The following is a 21,534-nucleotide window of genomic DNA, read 5'->3' on the forward strand; positions in this document are numbered from 1 at the left end:
ACCTAAAAAATTAAGTAAAATTTCCTATGAATGAAAATAAAACTAAGAAACCTTACTCCTTTGTTAAGTTTTTCTGGTGAACACTATTAATAATCAAGAACTGAGTTTTGACCCTGTCTTTTCTGTCAACAGCTATCAGACTTTCTATCCTAGAATATGAAATGATATCTAAAGACTAGCCCTTGAAAACAGCAGCAGCGTGGATGCTTCTTCAGAACCATGCTGTACCATCCAAAACTCCTCTCAACTTGCTGAAATTTGAACACATCTTTTTATCTGGAGACTGTTAGAGACTAATTTCAGCATCAAGCAAGGCACAATTTTTTAAAAATATGCTAAATCTTCCGCAAGCCTGACCTGCTTTGCCGAGCAACATTTTCTATTACTACTTTCTCATCTATTCTGTTGAGTCAGCATTGGCTGGGCACTAAATAAAATCTGGGGAGAAATTAGGTTTATAAATATTTCTTTTTTTCTCAGAAAGTAGGGAGGGCCACTTAAAGAAATATTTACTAACTCACTCAGGAGAAAAAGTTATTAATCTAAATGGAATCCAGCAAAATTAAAGGCAGTTCTGTGAGGCTATGATAGAATCACAGTATCTAGAGTAGAGACTACAGAACTGTGGAACAGGAGAAGCACACTGAGATTTCTGTTGGGATTTTTAAATTCTCTGCAGCTTCTTAATTAAAAAAAAAGTAATACTACATTTCCTATAATTTAGAAGATGTATGAACTCAACTGGTAGTTGTTAACCTAGCACTTTTGTCCCCCAGGGGACACTTGGCAATGCCTAGAGACATTTTTGGTTCTCACAGCTGGGTGGGAGGGGATGCCACTAGCATCTAGTAGGTGGGGGCCAGGGATACTGCTAAATGTCCTACAATGCACAGGACAGTCGCCATAACAAAGAATTATGTAGCTCAAAATGACTACAGTGCCAAGGTGAGAAACCCTGGACTAAATGAGAAGTCTAGAAATAAATTAAAAAGCCATCACACATCATTTTAAATTAATCAGAAGAAACTGAATGGGGACTTAGGTTGTCCCTGTTTTCTTTTTTTTTTTTTTAATCATTCTTAAATACACAATGAGGAAAACCTAGCATAATAGTTGATTGGGAGTTTTATATTACTATATCCTTGGGCTACATGAAAAGAAACGGAGGGCAGTAACAGTTCTGTTATACACTGCAGTCATCCCAAACCACATGTGAAATATTCTTTTTTATTATGACTGCCACTTTTTAATCAGAGCATTCACAAATCAGAACATGTCCAGAAAGATGAGCAGAGCAGTGACAGGTTTGGAAACCAGAGCAAACACAGCTTAAATATGAGTTTTTAAACACTTTACTAAGTACAGAACTGTCTTATTTATTTTTGTATTCCTTGCAGCAGCTGGGATAAGGCCTTGCATATAGGAAGCTCTCAACTGGATGTCAAATTAACTAAGGATAATTAGCCTGGGAATAAGCAAGAGTGAGAGGAGAAGGGGGACAGGGCAGTAATGTTCAAATATTTGAACAGCTGTCATACAGAATGTTTGTTTTGTGTACAGACAGAGGGACAAATATAAGAAAGCCCCTTTTATAGACCAAGTAGTCTACAGTCTATAAATTTCATTCCTCCAAGAGGTTGCATATGAGTATAAATATATACAGAAGTTCAAGAAGGGTTGAGTAAATGAACAGATGATTCCATAAAGGATTTTGGGCACCAGGAGGAACAACTACAGGACTAGTACCATGGTTTTCACTGGAAACTGATAGGTGAGTGTGTCCCTGTTTGCACGCAAAGCAGTAACTTCATCTCTACCTAAGTCATCTTCAGGCCTGAGGGCTGCCACTGAAAATGCCGAGGTAGAAGATTAACTAGACAGTTACTATAGTGAAGGTGGCAGTGTGGCTCTCCTATAACCACTTACAACTCACTCAGTTGTCAGAACAACTGACAATAACATATTCCCCTTTAGGGGCCAACGATAACTTAGGTGATCTCAAATAATTATTAAGTTGAACATTATAAAAAAGTGAATTGCATACACTTTAAAAGGGTAAAAAGCATAAATTTAATGCTATGTGAATGACAATTTTTAAATAGTGAATTGCACTTTTATAAACTTAGACATGTTCAATTTGAAGCTAAAATGTAAGACATTAACAAGGTCATGTGGCTTACTGCTGTTTTTTTTTTAACAACTTTATTGGAGTATAATTGCTTTACAATGTTGTGTTCGTTTCTGCTGCATAACAAAGTGAAGCTATATATATACATATATCCCCATATCCCCTCCCTCTTGTGTCTCCCTCCCACCCTCCCTATCCCATCCCTCTAGGTGGTTGCAAAGCACCGAGCTGATCTCCCTGTGTGATGCAGCCGCTTCCCACTAGCTATCTATTTTACATTTGGTAGTGTATATATGTCAATGTTACTCTATCACTTCATCCAGCTTACCCTTCTCCCTCCCCGTGTCCTCAGGTCCATTCTCTACATCTGTGTCTTTACTCCTGTTCCGCCCCTAGGTGCTTCAGAACCTTTTTTTTTTTTTTTTTTTTAGATTCCATATATATGTGTTAGCATACAGTATTTGTTTTTCTTTTTCGAACTTCCTTCAATCTGTATGACAGACTCTAGGTCCATCCACCTCACTACAAATAACTCAATTTCGTTTCTCTTTATGACTGAGTAATATTCCACTGTATACATGTGCCACATCTTCTTTATCCATTCACCTGTCAGTGCACACTTCGGTGGCTTCTATGTCCTGGCTATTGTAAACAGTGCTGCAATGAACATGGTGGTACATGACTCTTTCTGAATTATGGTTTTTTCAGGGTATATGCCCAGTAGTGGGATTGCTGAGTCATATGGTAGCTCTACTGTAAGTTTTTTAAGGAACCTCTATACTGTTCCCCATAGTGGCTGTATCAATTTACATTCCCACTAACAGTACAAGAGGGTTCCCTTTTCTCCACACCCTCTCCAGAATTTATTGTTTGCAGATTTTTTGATGATGGCCATTCTGACTGGTGTGAGGTGACACCTCATTGTAGTTCTGATCTGCATTTCTCAATGATTAGTGATGTTGAGCATTCTTTCATGTGTTTGTTGGCAATCTGTATATCTTCTTTGGAGAAATGTCTATTTAGGTCTTCTGCCCATTTTTGGATTGGGTTGTTTGTTTTTTTGATATTGAGCTACATGAGCTGCTTGTAAATTTTGGAGATTAATTCTTTGTCAGTTGCTTCGTTTGAAAATATTTTCTCCCATTCTGTGTGTTGTCTTTTCGTCTGGTTTATGGTTTCTTTGCTGTGCAAAAGCTTTTAACTTTCATTAGGTCCCATTTGTTTATTTTTGTTTTTTTCCCATTTCTCTAGGAGGTGGGTCAAAAAGGATCTTGCTGTGATTTATGTCCTAGAGTGTTCTGCCTATGTTTTCCTCTAAGAGTTTTATAGTGTCTGGCCTTACATTTAGGTCTTTAATCCATTTTGAGTTTATTTTTGTTTATGGTGTTAGGAAGTGTTCTAATTTCATTCTTTTACATGTAGCTGTCCAATTTTCCCAGCACCACTTATTGAAGAGGCTGTCTTTTCTCCACTGTATACTCTTGCCTCCTTTATCAAAGATAAGGTGACCATACCTGTGTGGGTTTATCTCTGGGCTTTCTATCCTGTTCCATTCACCTGTATTTCTGTTTTTGTGCCAGTACCATACTGTCTTGATTACTGTAGCTTTGTAGTATAGTCTGAAGTCTGGGAGCCTAATTCCTCCAGCTCCATTTTTCTTTCTCAAGATTGCTTTGGCTATTCAGGGTCTTTTGTGTCTCCTTACAAATTGTGCAATCTTTTTGTTCTAGTTCTGTGAAAAGTGCCATTGGTAGTTTGATAGGGATTGCACTGAATCTGTAGATTACTTTGGGTAGTATAGTCATTTTCACAATGTTGATTATTCCAATCCAAGAACATGGAATTTCTCTGCATCTGTTTGTATCATCTTTAATTTCTTTCATCAGTGTCTTACAGTTTTCTGCATACAGGTCTATTGTCTTCTTAGGTAGGTTTCTTCCTAGGTATTTTATTCTTTTTGTTGCAATGGTAAATGGGAGTGTTTCCTTAATTGCTCTTTCAGATTTTTCATCATTAGCGTATAGGAATGAAAGACATTTCTGTGCATTAATTTTGTATCCTGCTACTTTACTAAATTCATTGATTAGCTCTACTAGTTTTCTGGTAGCATCTTTAGGATTCTCTATGTATAGTATCATGTCATCTGCAAACAGTGACAGTTTTACCTCTTCTTTTCCGATTTGGATTCCTTTTATTTCTTTTTCTCCTCTGATTGATGTGGTTAAAATTTCCAAAACTATGTTGGATAATAGCAGTGAGAGTGGGCAACCTTTTCTTGTTCCTGATTTTAGAGGAAATGATTTCAGTCTTTCACCATTGAGAATGATGTTGGCTGTGGGTTTGTCATAAATGGTCTTTATTATGTTGAGGTAGGTTCCCTCTATGCCTACTTTCTGGAGAGTTTTTATCATAAATGGGTGTTGAATTTTGTCAAAAGCTTCTTCTGCATCTATTGAGCTGATGATAGGTTTTTATCATTCAGTTTGTTAATATGGTGTATCACATTGATTGATTTGTGTATACTGAAGAATCCTTGCATTCCTGGGATAAACCCCACTTGATCATGGTGTATGATCCTTTTAATGCGCTGTTGGATTCTGTTTGCTAGTATTTTGTTGAGAATTTTTTTTTTTTTTTTTTTTGCAGTATGCTGGCCTCTCACTGCTGTGGCCTCTCCTGCAGCGGAGCACAGGCTCCGGACACGCAGGCCCAGCAGCCATGGCTCACGGGCCCAGCCACTCCGTGGCATGCGGGATCCTCCCAGACCAGGGCACGAACCTGTGTCCCCTGCATCGGCAGGCGGACTCCCAACCACTGTGCCACCAGGGAGGCCCTGTTGAGAATTTTTGCATCTATGTTCATCAGTGATATTGGCCTGTAGTTTTCTTTCTTTGTGACATCTTTGTCTGGTTTTGTTATCAGGGTGACGGTGGCCTTGTAGAATGAGTTTGGGAGTGTTCTTCCCTCTGCTATATTTTGGAAGAGTTTGAAAAGGATAGGTGTTAGCTTTTCTCTAAATGTTTGATAGAATTCGCCTGTGAAGTCATCTGGTCCTAGGCTTTTGTTTGTTGGAAGATTTTTAATCACAGTTTCAATTTTAGTGCTTGTGATTGGTCTGTTTATATTTTATTTCTTCCTGGTTCAGTCTCGGAAGGTTGTTCTTTTCTAAGAATTTGTCCAATTCTTCCAGGTTGTCCATTTTATTGGCATAGAGTTGCTTGTAGTAATCTCTCATGATCCTTTGTACTTCTGCAGTGTCAGTTGTTACTTCTCCTTTTTCATTTCTAATTTGGTTTATTTGAGTCTTCTCCCTTTTTTTCTTGATGAGTCTGGCTAATGGTTATCAATTTTGTTTATCTTCTCAAAGAACCAGCTTTTAGTTTTATTGAACTTTGCTATTGTTTCCTTCAGTTCTTTTTCATGTATTTCTGATCTGATCTTGGATTTCTTTCCTTCTGATAACTTTGGCTGTTTTTTGTTGTTGTTGTTATTCTTTCTCTAATTGCTTTAGATTAAGGTTAGGTTGTGAATTTGAGATTTTTCTTGTTTCTTGAGGTAGTATTGTATTACTATAACCTGCCCTCTTAGAACTGCTTTTACTGCGTCCCAGAGGTTTTGGGTCATCGTGTTTTCATTGTCATTTGCTTCTAGGTATTTTTTGATTTCTTCAGCGATCTCTTGGTTATTTAGTAGCATATTGCTTAGTCTCCATGTGTTTGTATTTTTTACAGTTTTTTTCCTGTAATTGATATCTAGTCTCATAGCGTTGTGGTAGGAAGAGATACTTGATATGATTTCAATTTTCTGAAATCTACCAAGGCTTGATTTGTGACCCAAGATATGGTCTATCCTGGAAAATGTTCCATGAGCACTTGAGAAGAAAGTGTATTCTGTTGTTTTTGGATGGAATGTCCTATAAATGTCAATTAAGTCCATCTTGTTCAATGTATCATTTAAAGCTTGTGTTTCCTCATTTATTTTCATTTTGGATGATCTGTCCATTGGTGAAAGTGGGTGTTAGAGTCCCCTACTATGACTGTGTTACTGTCGATTTCCCCTTTTATGGCTGTTAGCATTTGCCTTATGTATTGAGGTGCTCCTATGTTGGGTGTATAAATAGTTACAATTGTTATATCTTCTTCTTGGATTAATCCCTTGTTCATTAGGTAGTGTCCCTCTTTGTCTCTTGTAATAGTCTTTATTTTAAAGTCTATTTTGTCTGATATGAGACTTGCTACTCCAGCTTTGTTTTGATTTCCATTTGCATGGAATATCTTTTTCCCTCCCCTCACTTTCAGTATGTATGTCTCCCTAGGTCTGAAATGGGTCTCTTGTAGACAGCATATATGCAGGTGTTGTTTTTGTATCCATTCAGCTAGTCTATGTCTTTTGGTTGGAGCTTTAATCCATTTACATTTAAGGTAGTTATTGATAGGTATGCTCCATTTTCTTAATTGTTTTGGGTTTGTTTTTGTAGGTCTTTTCCTTCTCTTGTGTTTCCTGCCTAGATAAGTCCCTTTAGCATTTGTTGTAAAGCTGGTTTAGTGGTGCTGAATTCTCTTAACTTTTATTGTCTGTAAAGGTTTTAATTTCTCCATTAACTCTGAATGAGATCCTTGCTGGGTAGAGTAATCTTGGTTGTAGGTTTTCCCTTTCATCACTTTAAATATGTCCTGCCACTCCCTTCTGGCTTGCAGTTTCTGCTGAAAGATCAGCTGTTAACATTATGGGGATTCCCTTGTTTGTATGTTATTTGTTGCTTTTCCCTTGCTCCTTTTAATATTTTTTCTTTGTATTTAATTTTTGATAGTTTGATTAATACGTGTCTTGGTGTGTTTCTCCTTGGGTTTATCCTGTATGGTACTCTCTGTGCTTCCTGGACTTGACTATTTCCTTTCCCTTGTTAGGGAAGTTTTTGACTATAATCTTTTCAAGTATTTTCTCAAGCCCTTTCTTTTTCTCTTCTTCTGGGACCCCTATAGTTCGAATGTTGGTGTGCTGAATGTTGTCCCAGAGGTCTCTGAGACTGTCCTCAGTTCTTTTCATTCTTTTTTCTTTATTCTGCTGCCTGGCAGTTATTTCCACCATTTTATCTTCCAGCTCACTTATCCGTTCTTCTGCCTCAGTTATTCTGCTATTGATTCCTTGTAAAGTTATTTTTAATTTTAGTAATTGTGTTGTTCATCACTGTTTGTTTGCCCTTTAGTTCTTCTAGATCCTTGTTAAATGTTTCTTGTATTTTCTCTATTCTGTTTCTGAGATTTTGGATCATCTTTACTATCATTATTCTGAATACTTTTCCAGGTAGGTTGCCTATTTTGTCTTCATTTATTTGGTCTTGTAGGTTTTTACCTTGCTCCTTTGTAACATATTTTTTTGTTGTTTCTTTTTCTTTTTTTTGATGGATGGTGCTGTATTCCTGTCTTACTGGTTGTTTGGCCTGAGATGTCCGGCACTGGAGTTTGCAGGCCGTTGGATAGAGCTGGGTCTTGGTGATGAGATGAGGATCTCTGGGAGGTCTCACTGTGATTAATATTCCTGGGGTCTGTTAGTCCAGCGGTTTGGACTCGGAGCTCCCACCACAGGAGCTCGGGCCTGACCTCTGGCCTGGGAAACAAGATCCCCCAAGCTTTGTGGCACGGCAAAAAAAAAAAAAGAAAGAAAGAAAGAAGCAGTACAATATCAAAGAATAAAAAACAAAATAAAATTAGAAAGATAAAAAAATATATTAGGAAAAATAAAAGTATAATTGAAACAACTGCAACAAGGCAAAATAAAAACACAACAGAAAAAAGAAAAAAAAGGGGGGGAGAATAAGCTAAAAAAAGAGAATGATAACAGTATAAAGAATAAAATTAGAAAACTAAAAGATTTATTAGGAAAAATACAAAAGAATCAACAACAATGAATCAACAGAACAGAACTCCAATCTAAAAGAGGAAAAAAGAAAAAAAAAAAAAGCCTTGGCTATAGGGGCGGGGTTTAGGTGGGGGATGGAACTTAGGCAGGGGCGGGGTTTAGGGTGGACCGGGACCTAGGCGGGTGGGGGGGTGACGTTTCAGCGTGGGGTGGGGCCTTTGCTTAGGACCTGCATGGAAGGGGAGAGGCAGCACCTCGAAAGGAGGGTCTCTGGAGTGTACAGTTTCGGAGGTTGGAGGCAGGGCCCTGCCTGAGGGTGTGTGGGTGGGGTTTAGGCCCAGCTCGTTGGAGGGGGTCTCAGAGGGGGTTTCTGCGTGTAGAGGTGGGGCCCCGGGTGGGGGGATGGGGTGGGGCTTGGGCTCTGCACGACAGGAGGGAGGCTCCGAGGGCAGAGGATTAGGCGGTGGAGCCCAGCACGTTCCCTGGTGCCTAAGTGGACAGGGAAAGCACTGGCCCCCGTTCCCCTTCGTTCCTTTGTGCCCCTCCCCCACCACCTCCCCCAGGGTCTCCCCCATCGCCACTGGACCCCTAACCGTGGGTGGGTCCTCCTGGGTGTAGGAACTCCTCCTCTCCCCCAGCCACCCTTCAGGGGTGCCGGTCCTGGAGGTCTGGGCTTTACTTTTGCTCCCCCTTCCCCACCTCCCACTCCCTCAGGACCCGCGCGCCTGGAGGGGGCCTCAGTGGGCAGAGGATCAGGTCCGGGGATCTCAGCAGGTTCCTGGGGGCCCAAGTGGGCAGGGGAAACCTGGCCACGCTCCCTTTGATCCTCTGCCCTCCCAATGGTTCCCCAATTTCCCCCTTCTGGCCTGGGATCCCTTCCCCTCAGGGGCGCCAGTCCCGTCCCGCCTCCACTTCTCCCACTTCACTCCCCCCATGCCCCGCGTCCTTCCCGGTCACTGGGGGTTCCTCCCGTCCCCTTAGGTATCCGCAGTCCCCCACTGGGGCCTGGTAGGTGCCCTAGTTGTGCGGAGACGCGAATTCCACATCCTCCTAGTACCACTGCTGGTTTCTTGAAGAGAATTTTGTTGCGGGAATATATAGAATTCTTTTTCCTATGGTTTGATTAGTTTCAGTACGTTCTCAGGACGTCAGACAAGTGTTTTATACCTGATGACCAATCTGACCTTTGAGGTAGTTATGAAACAACCCTTACCTTGATAGGCTAAAAACATCTTTGTGAAAGGAGGCATCCTGACCAGGAAGTGGAGCACGGTGCCGCTGTTGGAGTAGTGGGAACCGTAGTGGTAGGGCTGCACCGGGGGCATCGGGTCGTCTTCCCGGGCTCCTTTGCGGTACTCCTCCTCCAGGTACTGAAGGACACAGGGACCAGAACTCGTGACAGTGAGCTCCAGGCAGAGCTGGAGCCACCTCACTTGTCTTCTTTCCCATCCTCTCTGCTGCCCGTTAGATGCCATTCTCCATGGCTTGCCCATAGCCCTCCTGAGTGTCCGGGGGTCTGGTGCCCCACTAAGGCCTGACCACACACTGTGTGCACGTTTACCCTCTCATTTGCTCATAGAGAACCCACCTGTTCTGTACCCCACCTCCCAGCCCTCTGGCTCCCAACAAATACATAAATCTAAACTGATAATATCAGTTTAGATAATATATATCTAATATATCTCAACTGAAAAAGGGCTCAATAAATAAGAGCTGCCTCTCTCACTAGAGATGTCTTCGTCTTAAGAGGGTTTCAAGCTGTAATGCTACATTCTTTAGAGAAATGCTTCTCTATCAGAGGAACTGCAATAGAAATGTAAAACCTGTATCATATTATTGGAATTCTTTAATATAACATTTTATAGCTGTTTTGCAGTGGGGTTACACAGAAATAACGAAGATGGTGGTGACTTTTCAACTACTCCTGTCTTCCCATCATAAAGTAAGAAGCTCAACCAAATTTTTAATATCTGTCACTATTCTCATCTCCTGTAGCTTCTGTCTGTCTCTAATAACAAAGTCAGGTGACGGTGAATTTTCTGGAGTCACTTCTCTTTGATTCCCATAGCACTGCTGCATTTTTAGCTGCAGAAGAATCAAGCAGTGACAGTTGTAAGATGCTTGGATGGACCTTTCTGGAACTTTGACATAAGATAACATGGTGAATATGAGAAAACTGCTTCAGCTGCTCCTATCTTGATACTGTTGTGAAGAATGTAACATATGACTAATGGGTTTTTAAAAATCTCCAGCAGGATTCCATTAATATTGATTTCACAGAAATGGGTAATTAATTTCTATTTTTAAACTTTACAATCCAGTATTTTTTGTTAATAAACCTGTGCACAATTTGCTGAGATGAATAATAAGGGATTATGGTACATTATAAATATATTGATATTATTATATATAACACTAGGGGATACAAATAGTAGGTCCCTGGAAATCTTTGTGATTTTCATAAGGAATATAATTATTTATATATTTGAACATTATAATGGATTATGAGCTTCCAATTTATGTAACAGTAAGTGCATTTCTTTTTCTGGGCAAAATGTTTTCAGAGAATTAAGACAGAGAATAATATTTAAAATCACATAGTGATTTCCAGTTGTCTGTCAATCAAAGCACAAGGAAGTGGGAAACAGAAAAATCAATACTACACGTTTAAAATTAGGTAAAACAGTCTGTAAAACAAAAATCCAGTTTTTACTTATCAAAATACATGAGGAAAAACTAAACCTACCTTGTATGTGTCCACGTAACGATCTTCTTTTTCTTTGTACTGCACGGCTATGGGCTTGGAGAGATTTCTAAAAAGGAAGAGATGATGGAAAACATCAAAGTATGCTGATACTGTCAGGTTTAAGCTGCCTTAGATGTTTACAAATAAGTGGTCAACAAAATACTCAGCCCTTGGTTTAGTGCTTACACATGTTGCTTTGCAATTAAGTCACAATTATGACTTCATAACCTATGAACATAGAATTTTTCTAAACAGATGCATACCATTATTAGGAATTCCTGACTTAACGAGTAACCTACACAAGAAGAGCTGCTGTTCTCCCTCCCTTCTCTGGTTCCTCTACTTCCTCCAAATCATAATTGATGCTACCCATGGCAGCTGATTCCTACCAAGCCCTGGAAGTTCCTGCCCCCATTTCCAGATTCTACACCCAGCTCAGCAAGGAAGAGTGAAGGGCAGTTTGGACAGGAGATATGATCATGAGGAGATGTTATGTAATTACTAAGTTAGCGAAAACTGAAGAAACAACACATGCTTAAAATGACCACCCTGAGATCTGGAGTGCGAGTACTGACATAAACATTTTGTTATCTAATTCGGGGATAGTGACTGACACCATGTGCAGTGTAGCAAAGGTGTGCACGCGTATGCATGTCTGTGCTGGTGTTCACACTGTATCAGGGAGAGAAGAGAACTCTAGGATCAGTCTCCACTTTCACAAGCTACAGAGTCAAGCAGCATCTGTGTGAGGCCCATGAAAGAGCAAGAGAACAAGATGCAACGAGGAAGGGCAGAGGCTGCTCCGGCTGAGGTACCATCTGGTCGGGCACCGGGATGGGACCACCTGGAGTTTCAACATCTGGCACCACAACTAGTTCAACATCAAGATTTGCCCAAGTTTCAGTTAAGTCAAACCAGGTCTGCTTAGCCAGAGGTTGATATATCTATTTTTTGGGAAAATTATTTCCTAGGGATATTAAAATTAGTGATAGCAAACACATTCATTTCATTTTTGAGACTTTGATAATCCTAAAAACTTTGTTAAAAAGTAAAGACAGTTTTATAGCATAGATACAAATTCACCTCAATATAGGAGAAATCATGTTCAAGATCCTGTCATGCATGCAATTTTTTTCTAAACAGTGTAAGTAGTTTTTTTGAACACAGGTAATACTGTTGTGTTTGGAAAATCAGAAGTTACTGATGAGTGAATAGAATAAACCAAAAATCAACCACAATACTATTATTCACAATATATCTGGAAGGGTACATACCTTTCCAGATGCTCTCTCCTTATTTGTGTATGTATAATTACTTTTTAAATAAAAATCTCCCCCTCCCCCATAATATACATTTCTACAATATCATTCTTTTTTTAAAAATATAAATTTATTTATTTATTTTTGGCTGCGTTGGGTCTGTTGCTGTGCGCACACGGGCTTTATCTAGTTGCGTTGAGCTGGGGCTACTCTTTTCTCCGGTGTGCTGGCTTCTTATTGTGGTGGCTTCTCTTGTTGCGGAGCATGGGCTCTAGGCGTGCGGGCTTCAGTAGTTGTGCCTCACGGGCTCTAGAGAGCAGGCTCAGTAGTTGTGGCGCACGGGCTTAGCTGCTCCACAGCATGTGGGATCTTCCCGGACCAGGGCTCGAACCCATGTCCCCTGCATTGGCAGGTGGATTCTTAACCACTGCACTACCAGGGAAGTCCTCAGTAGTGTAAAAATTTTAATGTACATTAGCAGTGTATAAAAATGTCTAGAAGATAAATAATGTGCCATTTGCTCTTTTTTAAATTGACAAAAACTAAATTGAATCTGATTTCTTGAAAGCTGTCTGAACTAGGCCTATTTAGCAGGTATAATTAAAATATTCTAATACACTAAGTAGTATATTGGCAGTCAATTTTTCTTTAAACTACATAGATAAGTTTTTAATTGAAGTGTAATGGACATATAACACTATATTAGTTTCAGGTGTCCAACATAATGATTTGATATTTGTATATTCGAGATTACAAAATGATCACCACAGTAAGTCTAGGTAGCAGCCATCACCACACGTAGTTACAGGATTTTTTTTGTTGTGCTGAGAACTTTTAAGATTTACTCTCTCAGCAACTTTCAAACATGTAATGCAGTGTTATTAGCTAAGGTCATCGTGCTGTGCGTTGCATCCCAGGGCTCATTTCATAACTGGCAGCCTGTACCTTTTGACTCCCTTCACCCATTTTGCCACAATCCCACCACCACCCCCCAATGCTTCTGGCAGCCACCAATCTGTTCTCTGTATCAATGAGGTTTTCTGTTTGTTCTGTTTTTGTTTTGTTTTTATTTTTAGATTCCACATACAAGTGAGATCAAACTTATTTGTATGCTATTTGTCTTTGACTGACTTGTTTCACTTAGCACAGTGCCCTCAAGGTCCATCCATGCTGTCACAAGATTTCATTCTCTTTTATGGATAAATAGTATTCCATTGTGTGTGTGTGACATTTTATTTATCCATTCATCCACAGATGGACACTTAGGTTGTTTCCGTATCTTGGCTACTATAAATAACGCTGCAGTGAACATGGGGGTGCAGATATCTTTTCAAGTTAGTGCTTTCATTTCCTCTTGATAAATACCCAGAAGTAGAATGGTTGGATCATATGACAGATCTATTTTTAGTTTTTTAAGGAACCTCCATATTGTTCTCCACAGTGGCTGCACCAATTTACATTCCCACCAACAGTGCACAGGGTCTCTTTTCTCTGTATCCTTGCCAACAGTTGTTATTTCTTGACTTTTTGATCCTAGCCAGAGAATGTTATTTAAAACTAAAGAAACAGAATATTCCCTCATCAACTAGGGCTATTTGGTTACTCTAAAAGGCAACTCATTCAGGAAAGGCAGGATAAAAGCTTAATTCTTTTCCTTAGTTGTCAAATTTCAAAAGCAGGAATTGGTGCCCTACCCAAACAGTGACCAGTGAGTTTAGTTTTGCTTTGTTTTGGGGGCCTTTAAAAAGTGTCATTGTTAACTTAAGTATTTTTTAAATTCAAATGCGTTCAAGCAACTGTAGTCCTTATTGTTTCTGATGCCCAGATTGTCCTATCTTTGGCAGTGAGAGCCACTTCAAGTTGGCTCCTAAGTGTTTTATTTTTTTGTTAACTGTGGTAAAAAAACGCACATCACAAAACTTACCATCCTAACCATCCTCAAGTACCTAGTTCAGTGGTGTTAACAATATCAACACCGTTGTGCAATAGGTCTCTAAAACTTTTTCATTTTGTAAAGCTGAAACTCTACACCTGCTGAGCAACAACCCCCTATATCCACCCCCCTCTTCTCCTGTCCCCCACACCCATCATTCCACTCTCTGTCTCTCTGAGTTGACTGCCCTAGACAACTCATGAAGAGGAATCACACTGTTTGTCTTCTGTGGCTGGCTCATTCCATTTAGCACAACGTCCCCAGGGCTCATCATGTGACAGGACTTCCCTCCTTCTTAAGGTTGAATAATATTCCTCTGTATGTATGCACCTCATTTTCCCCATCCATTGATCCACAGACAGACACCTGGGCTGCCTCCACCTCCTGGCCACTGCGAATAAAGCTGCAATGAACATGTGTGTGCAAATATGGCTCCCGAGTCCTTCTGACAAGCCTATAGTAATTTCCTTGCTCTCTGACACAACAAAATAGCCTGGGCTCATCTTGTATGTTTTCTACTAATAAATGCAGAAGAAATGAGAGAATAGGAAATCACCATTCTGTAACCCCTAGTGAAATAATAGACTTGAACAATAATCATCAATGAAAGAAACAAGTTCAACGGGAGGCTGAACCCACGGACCAGCCTGAGCATCCTTAGAGTTGGGATATCACAGGCCTCCTGATATGGGGCAATATAAAGTCCACACCACCTCCTCTAGAGGATTCTTGCCAAAAAATGTTGAATCTGAATCTAAGCAAGCCTTTAGAAGTAATTTGCAGTCTCTAGGAAGTACAGAGGCTAGAGGAAAAACCTAAATGCTAATGTGGAATGGGGGACATCCTACAAGATCAATGACTTTTTTTTTTTTTTTTTTTTTTTGCGGTACACAGGCCTCTCACCGCTGTGGCTTCGCCCGTTGCGGAGCACAGGCTCCGGACGCGCAGGCTCAGCGGCCATGGCTCACGGGCCCAGCCACTCCGCGGCACGTGGGATCTTCCCGTACCGGGGCACGAACCCGTGTCCCCTGCATCGGCAGGCGGACTCTCAACCACTGCGCCACCAGGGAAGCCCCAAATGACTTATTTTTGTTTTAAAAACAGGTCAATGTTAGGAAGAAAGAAAGAGAAAAATACATACATAAAAATAGGGCTGTTCTAGATGTTATGTCTTTAGACACAAAGCATCCAAAGGTGACAGTGGGCCTGACTCAAACAAATCAACTATAGAAAGACACCTCTGATATACTCAGGGGACATTTGAAAATGGACTGGATATTAGATGATACCATGAAATTACTGTTGATTTTCTTAGATATGATAACAGCACTGAGGCTATGAAAGAAAATGTCCCACTTTTTTCTTAAGAGATGTGTACTAAAGATCATATGAATGACATAAAAGATTTGTGTGGCTCATCTTAAGAAGAAAAAAAAAGATGACATAAGTTTGGCAAAAATCTTGGTAATTGTTGAGCTGGGGTCATGGTCATATGGGGCTCATTATACATTCATTCTATTTTTGTGCATGTTTGAAAATTCTCACAATAAGAACTTCAGTAAAATAAATACATCATATTGACCAAGCCAAAAGGTGATGATGCCTTTAGTTACCTGTACACTGATGGATCGCTGAGGTCAAGGGTCTCACTAATGTAGTCAGCTAGGATAAACGGGAACACTGGATACTGCATGAGATCATTAAAGGATCGGCCGGCATGTTTGTTTAAGTGAGTCAAATATTCAAAATTAGTAATTTGTCCAGTATACCATAAATTTGTCAGAGCGGTGATATTGCCATATTCCAGAAGATTAGGGAGGTTATTTGTTAGTATATTGTGGTACACATCATCACGAACCTATAAGGGAAGGAGAGAAAAAAAACCCAGATTTTATTTTTAGGCTTGACATTTTCCTCCAAAGAATCCATGATATTATAGGCATGTTACTAATCTCAAGTCCTCCAAGAAAATACTTTTTGCTCAATAACACTGACTGGTGGGGAACTGAGATTCAAATCCACGTCTTCCTCCAAAGGTTGGGCTATTTATTTATTTATTGAAGTGTAGTTGATTAACAATATTATATTAGTTTCAGGTGTACAACATAGTGATTCAATGTCTTTATAGATTATACTCCCTTTAAAGTTGTTATAAAATGTTGGTTTCATTCCTTGTGCTGTACCATATACCCCTGTAACTTATTTATTTTGTACATAATAGTTTGTGCCTCTTAATCCTCTCCCCTTATCTTGCCCCTCCTCCTTCTCTCTCCCCACTGGTACCACTAGTTTGTTCTCCATATCTATGAGTCTATTTCTTTTTTTTTAATATTCATTCACTTGTGGCTCTTAACCACTATGTTTTGCAGCTGGAGAAATCAGTAAGAAACTAAGAAGTCTGTATAGAAAAGTCACTTATATACAGACCCTAAGAAAAAAAATCAATAAAGGAAAATGAAGAGTCTTCACCTAAGTAAATGCAACATGATGCAGCAGAAAGAGCATGGTTTTCTGACAGACAGAACGGGTCTTTTTTCTTGCTTAAACTCTTTGTGTTACAGTTATCATACCTGTAATATGAGGGTAATAATATTTATTTCCTGAGAATGAAATAAACTATCCTATGTAAAACAGAATACTTGATTTTCACTACTGATTGAAAACTAGTATATAAACTCCTTTTTAAGAGAGGCACAAAAGTTCTGTCACAGAAAAAAGGTATTCTGATTTCTTCTAAAGCAATTAAATGATAATTTATAATAAATGGAAAAAAACAGACGAGCCAGGACTTTGCTAAAAACAAATTTGAATTACCCCTCTTAAATATGTATATGCTTTACGCATAGGAAGGTGAGCCACAGATGTGGATAATCAAAGATGAGACTAAAAGTGAATGAGAAGAATGATCTTGGTTATGGAATAGGCAAGATTACAGGGTGTTTAAGAACCTAAACCTGAAGGTCTGTTTCACAACAGTGTGAATATACTTAACACAACTGAACTGTACGCTTGAAAATGGTTAAGGGCAACTTTTATGTTATGTATTTTTATGATAATTAAAAAAAAAAGAATCGGTTCAAGGCAAAAACAAAAACTAAACTTATATTCTAAATCTGAAGGTTACAATATGGAGGTTCCCTAAAAAACTAAAAATAGAACTACCATGTGACCCAGCAATCCCACTACTGGACATATACCCAGAGAAAACCATAATTCAAAAAGACATATGCACCCCAATGTTCACTGCAGCACTATTTACAATAGCCAGGACATGAAAGCAACCTACATGTCCATCAAGAGAAGAATGGATAAAGAAGATGTGATACATACATACAATGGAATATTACTCAGCCATAAAAAAGGAACAAAATTGGGTCATTTGTAGAGACGTGGATGGACCTAGAGATTGTCATACAGAGTGAAGTAAGTCAGAAAGAGAAAAACAAATATCATATACATATATATATATATATATATATTTTTTTTTTTTTTTTTTTTTTTTTTTTTGCAGTACACGGGCCTCTCACTGTTGTGGCCTCTCCCGCTGTGGAGCACAGGCTCCGGAAGTGCAGGCTCAGCGGCCATGGCTCACGGGCCCAGCCGCTCTGCGGCATGTGGGATCTTCCCAGACCAGGGCACGAACCCGTGTCCCCTGCATCGGCAGGCGGACTCTCAACCACCGCGCCACCAGTGAAGCCCCAAATATCATATATTAATGCATATATGTGGAATCTGAAAAAACTGGTATAGAAGATCTTATTTGCAAAGCAGAAATAGAGACACAGACGTAGAGAACAAACGTACGGATACCAAGGGGGAAGAGTCGGGGTGGGATGAATTGGGAGATTAGGATTGACATATAAACACAATTGATACTATGTATAAAATAGATAACTAGGGCTTCCCTGGTGGCGCAGTGGTTGAGAGTCTGCCTGCCGACGCAGGGGACGCAGGTTCGTGCCCTGGTCTGGGAAGATCCCATATGCCGTGGAGCGGCTGGGCCCGTGAGCCATGGCCGCTGAGCCTGTGCGTCCAGAGCCTGTGCTCCGCGACAGGAGAGGCCACAACAGTGAGAGGCCCGCGTACCGCAAAAGAAAAAGATAACAAATGAGAACCTACAGTATAGCACAGGGAACCCTACTCAGTGCTCTGTGGTGACCTAAATGGAAGGAAATCCAAAAAAGAGTGGATATAGGTATACATATAGCTGATTCACTTTGCTGTACAGCAGAAACTGACACAACATTGTAAAGCAACTATACTCCAATAAAAATTTAAAAAAAATAAATCTGAAGGTTGCCTACTGCTGAAGCTAAGGTTGGTGGAAAAGAATTTATGACAGTTTGCATACTAACTTCGGCAAGAAAAAGGAAACATTTATTCATTCAACAAATATTTATTGAGCACCTATATACCAGCATGTTTAAGGTGCTAAAGCTGAAGCACTTAACAAATCAAAGTCCTTACAGTCTACTGGGGAGAGACTGTTGGATGCTTTTAAGTGCTGTGAAAAAAATAGAGCAAAGCAAAGGAGATAAGGGATGCTTGGGGGTAGCAGTGAGGCAGGTGTTGCTGTTTTATTTAGAGTAATCAGGGAAGTCTCTCTGATAAGAAGACATTTGACCAGGGAACCTGAAAAAAGTAAGGGAGTCAGTAATGTAGTCCTAAGAGGAAAAGCATTCCAGGCAGCATTCTAGGCAGCAGTAAGTGCCAAGTCCCTGAGGCATCAGTGTGTCTGCTATAGTCAAGGTAAACAAGGTCTCCACAGCTGGATTAGAGACAGTGAAGGATAGAATGGAAGAAGATAAGGTCAGAGAGATAAGGAAGTGCCAGATTATTCAACACTGTAAGGTCTTTGCCTTTAATAGAGTGACACAGAAAGTGGTCGGAGGGTTTTGAGCAGAGGAATGGCACGACCTGACACACTTTAGCTGCTGTGTTGAGAACAGTCTGAAAGAAGAGGGAGTATGGAAGCAGGGAGGCCAGTTAGGAGGCTAGGGTAATGATTTATGCAAGAGATGACAGTGGCTTGGACCAGGATGGTAGCAGTGGAAGCAGTCAGATTCTGGATGTATTCTGAGGGGTGAGCCAACAGAACTTACTGATAGAGTAGATGTAGTAGATGAAAGAATAAGAGGAGTCGAGGATAATCCCCAGGTTTTTGACCTGGCCAATCAGAAACACTGGAGTCACCATTTACTGAGATGGGGAAAACTGCAAAGAGATTTTGCGGGGGAGATTAGAAATTCAGTTTTGTCCGTGTAAAATTTGAGATGCCAATTAGACTTCCAAGTGGAGATGCCAAGTAGAAACTTAAATATTTGAGTGGGCATCCAGGGAAGAGGTTTGGGTGGTGATATAAATCTGTAAGTCATTATAACACAGATAGTATTTAAAGTCACAAGATGGGATGAGAAGAGAAGAGGTCTGGAGGGTGAGCCCTGGGAATTCCCTAGCGTTCCAGTGTAGGACTCCGCGCTTTCACTGCCATGGCTTGGGTTCAGTTCCTGGATGTTCAATCCCTGGTCCGGGAACTAAGATCCTGAGAACCGTGCACTGCGGCCAAAAAATTTAAAAAATAAAAAATAAAACGAAGAGTGAGCGCCGAGATGCCCAGAGGAAGCATCTGCAAACAAGACTGAGGAGGAACGGCTGGTGAGCTAAAAGGAGAACTAAGAAAGTGATAACGCAGAAGCCCAGTGAGGAAGGTTTTTTTTTTTTTTTTTTTCCCTTTCTTTAAAGAAAGAGAGAATAATCAGCTGTGTCAAAGGCTGCTGAGGAGTCAAGTAAGATGAAGACTAAGAAATATGACCATAGGGTTTAGCAACACGGAGGTCACTGGTGATGCTAACCAGAGAAGTTACAGGAGGAGTGGTGAGATGAAGATCTGACTGGAGCGTTTCCAAAGAGAACCGGAGGGGAGGAACTGGAAGCAGCAATTATTCACAGTTTCTTCCAAGAGGTTTTCTATAAAGGCTAGCAGACACATAGTAGCTGAAAGGATGTGGCGGTCAAAAAAGGGTTTGTCAAAAATGGAATCTACTATCAAGGTTAAACTACTTTCAGGTTGGTTATACATTCGTTCATTTGCTTTTTACAGATACTGTCACTCTGGGGAATGAGAATTTAATACAGTTTTGGAGGACAAAAGTAATCCTAATATAACTAAGTATTTAATCAGTACTAAGAAATAAGGCAAGTTTTATTTGATTTCAGAAACAAAGTTTAAATAAGTTAAAACTTCATTTAATCAGTATGAGTGTAGTTACACTGATCCATGATCGCTTTGAAAAAGTATATGTATTAATAAAGGCAAATTTACCTTGGTGTTATCAAATGCCAACAGGAGTGTTCTGCCATTTGTTAAAAAGATTTCTACTGCATTATCTCTCAATTGCCACCAACGCTTGTGAACTTCTTTAATTTCTTCATATGTCCAGGAAAATGATGCTGGTTCCAATTCTCCCTGAAGGCTCTAAAGACAAAGGAAATAACATGAAAGTAATTTGCTCTACATAATTTTAGATTGTTAAAAACTATCAAAATGCAATAGAAAGTCTTCCTTTTGTGGCAAAATGGCAGATAAGATTCTCTGAAAATCCTCCCACTACTAAACCCTTCAAAATGCTGGATTAAAAAATCTAAGGAAAAGAATTTAAATAGACTTCGTTTAAACTTTTTTAGTAGGCTGTATTTTTTAGAGCAGTTTTAGGTTTATAGAATTGAGCAGATAGCATGGCGTTCCATGCTTCCCCACACTCAGTTTCCCTACTGTGAACACCTTGTTCTCACGTGCTGCATGTGCTACAACTGATGAGCCACTATTGAATAGGTCATTCTTAACTAAAGTCCATAGTTTAATCTTGGTGTTGTATAGTTCAATGGGTTTTGACAAATGTTTAATGACATGTATCCACCATTACAGTGTCATACAGACCAGTCTCACTGCTCTAAAATTCCCTTCTGTTCCATCTGGCAGCCACTGATCTTTTTATTGTCTCCACTGTTTTCCTTTTTCCAGAATGTCATATGGTTGGAATCATACAGTATGTAGACTTTTCAGACCGATTTCTTTTACTAAGCAAATATTCTCTTACATGTATAGTTGAGCTTGCAAGAAAGTAAGGGAAATGAAATCTCCAGGAGTCAAAAATAAAGAGAAATTTGAAAAACAGCTGTAAGGAGGAAGTGACACTTTGGCCTGCTCTATGTGTGCTTTACTACTGTACTGGGTCCCAACCCATTTCTAGAAGTAGAGACAGGAAATATATTACAAAGAAAATAAAATATTTTAATGAACACGTAATATTCTCATTCTTAAAAACAAAATCCTCCCTGTTTAGCTTCGACATTCAACATGAATTCAAGTTAATAAACATTAATTAAGCATCTACAGGCAAGGTGCTCTGCTAAGTGCTCTGCATAAAATAAATCTATGTATGATAAAAAGGGGGGACGAGATATTTGCACCCACTTTTAAAAGGCAAGATAGCAAATGTCATACAGGAAGTAAGAAAAAATGCTACAAAAGGACAGAGAAAAGAAGAAGCCTTCAATCTATTAAAAAGCAAGGGTCTTTTTCGAGTTTTAAAGGTGGAATACGTAACCT

At 39.7% G+C, this 21,534-nt stretch overlaps 1 protein-coding gene across 5 annotated transcripts in view; it reads right to left on the reverse strand.

Moving 5' to 3' along the window:
- LYST (lysosomal trafficking regulator) overlaps window positions 1-21,534 on the reverse strand; it is a 175,665-nt gene that overhangs the window by 35,540 nt on the left and 118,591 nt on the right. For all 5 annotated transcript variants that reach the window (XR_004346215.1, XR_004346213.1, XR_004346214.1 and 2 more), the window contains exons 39-42: window positions 20,248-20,400; window positions 15,539-15,783; window positions 10,734-10,800; window positions 9,201-9,357 (exon numbers count right to left, since the gene is read on the reverse strand). Coding sequence is in view for 1 of the 5 variants with exons in the window: in XM_032608455.1 (XP_032464346.1) it covers window positions 9,201-9,357; window positions 10,734-10,800; window positions 15,539-15,783; window positions 20,248-20,400 (622 nt within the window). In the remaining 4 variants the exon portion in view is untranslated. The remainder of the gene's footprint in view (window positions 1-9,200; window positions 9,358-10,733; window positions 10,801-15,538; window positions 15,784-20,247; window positions 20,401-21,534) is intronic.

This window comes from Phocoena sinus, chromosome 16, assembly GCF_008692025.1.
Source record: "Phocoena sinus isolate mPhoSin1 chromosome 16, mPhoSin1.pri, whole genome shotgun sequence".
Classification (NCBI taxonomy): Eukaryota; Metazoa; Chordata; class Mammalia; order Artiodactyla; family Phocoenidae; genus Phocoena; species Phocoena sinus.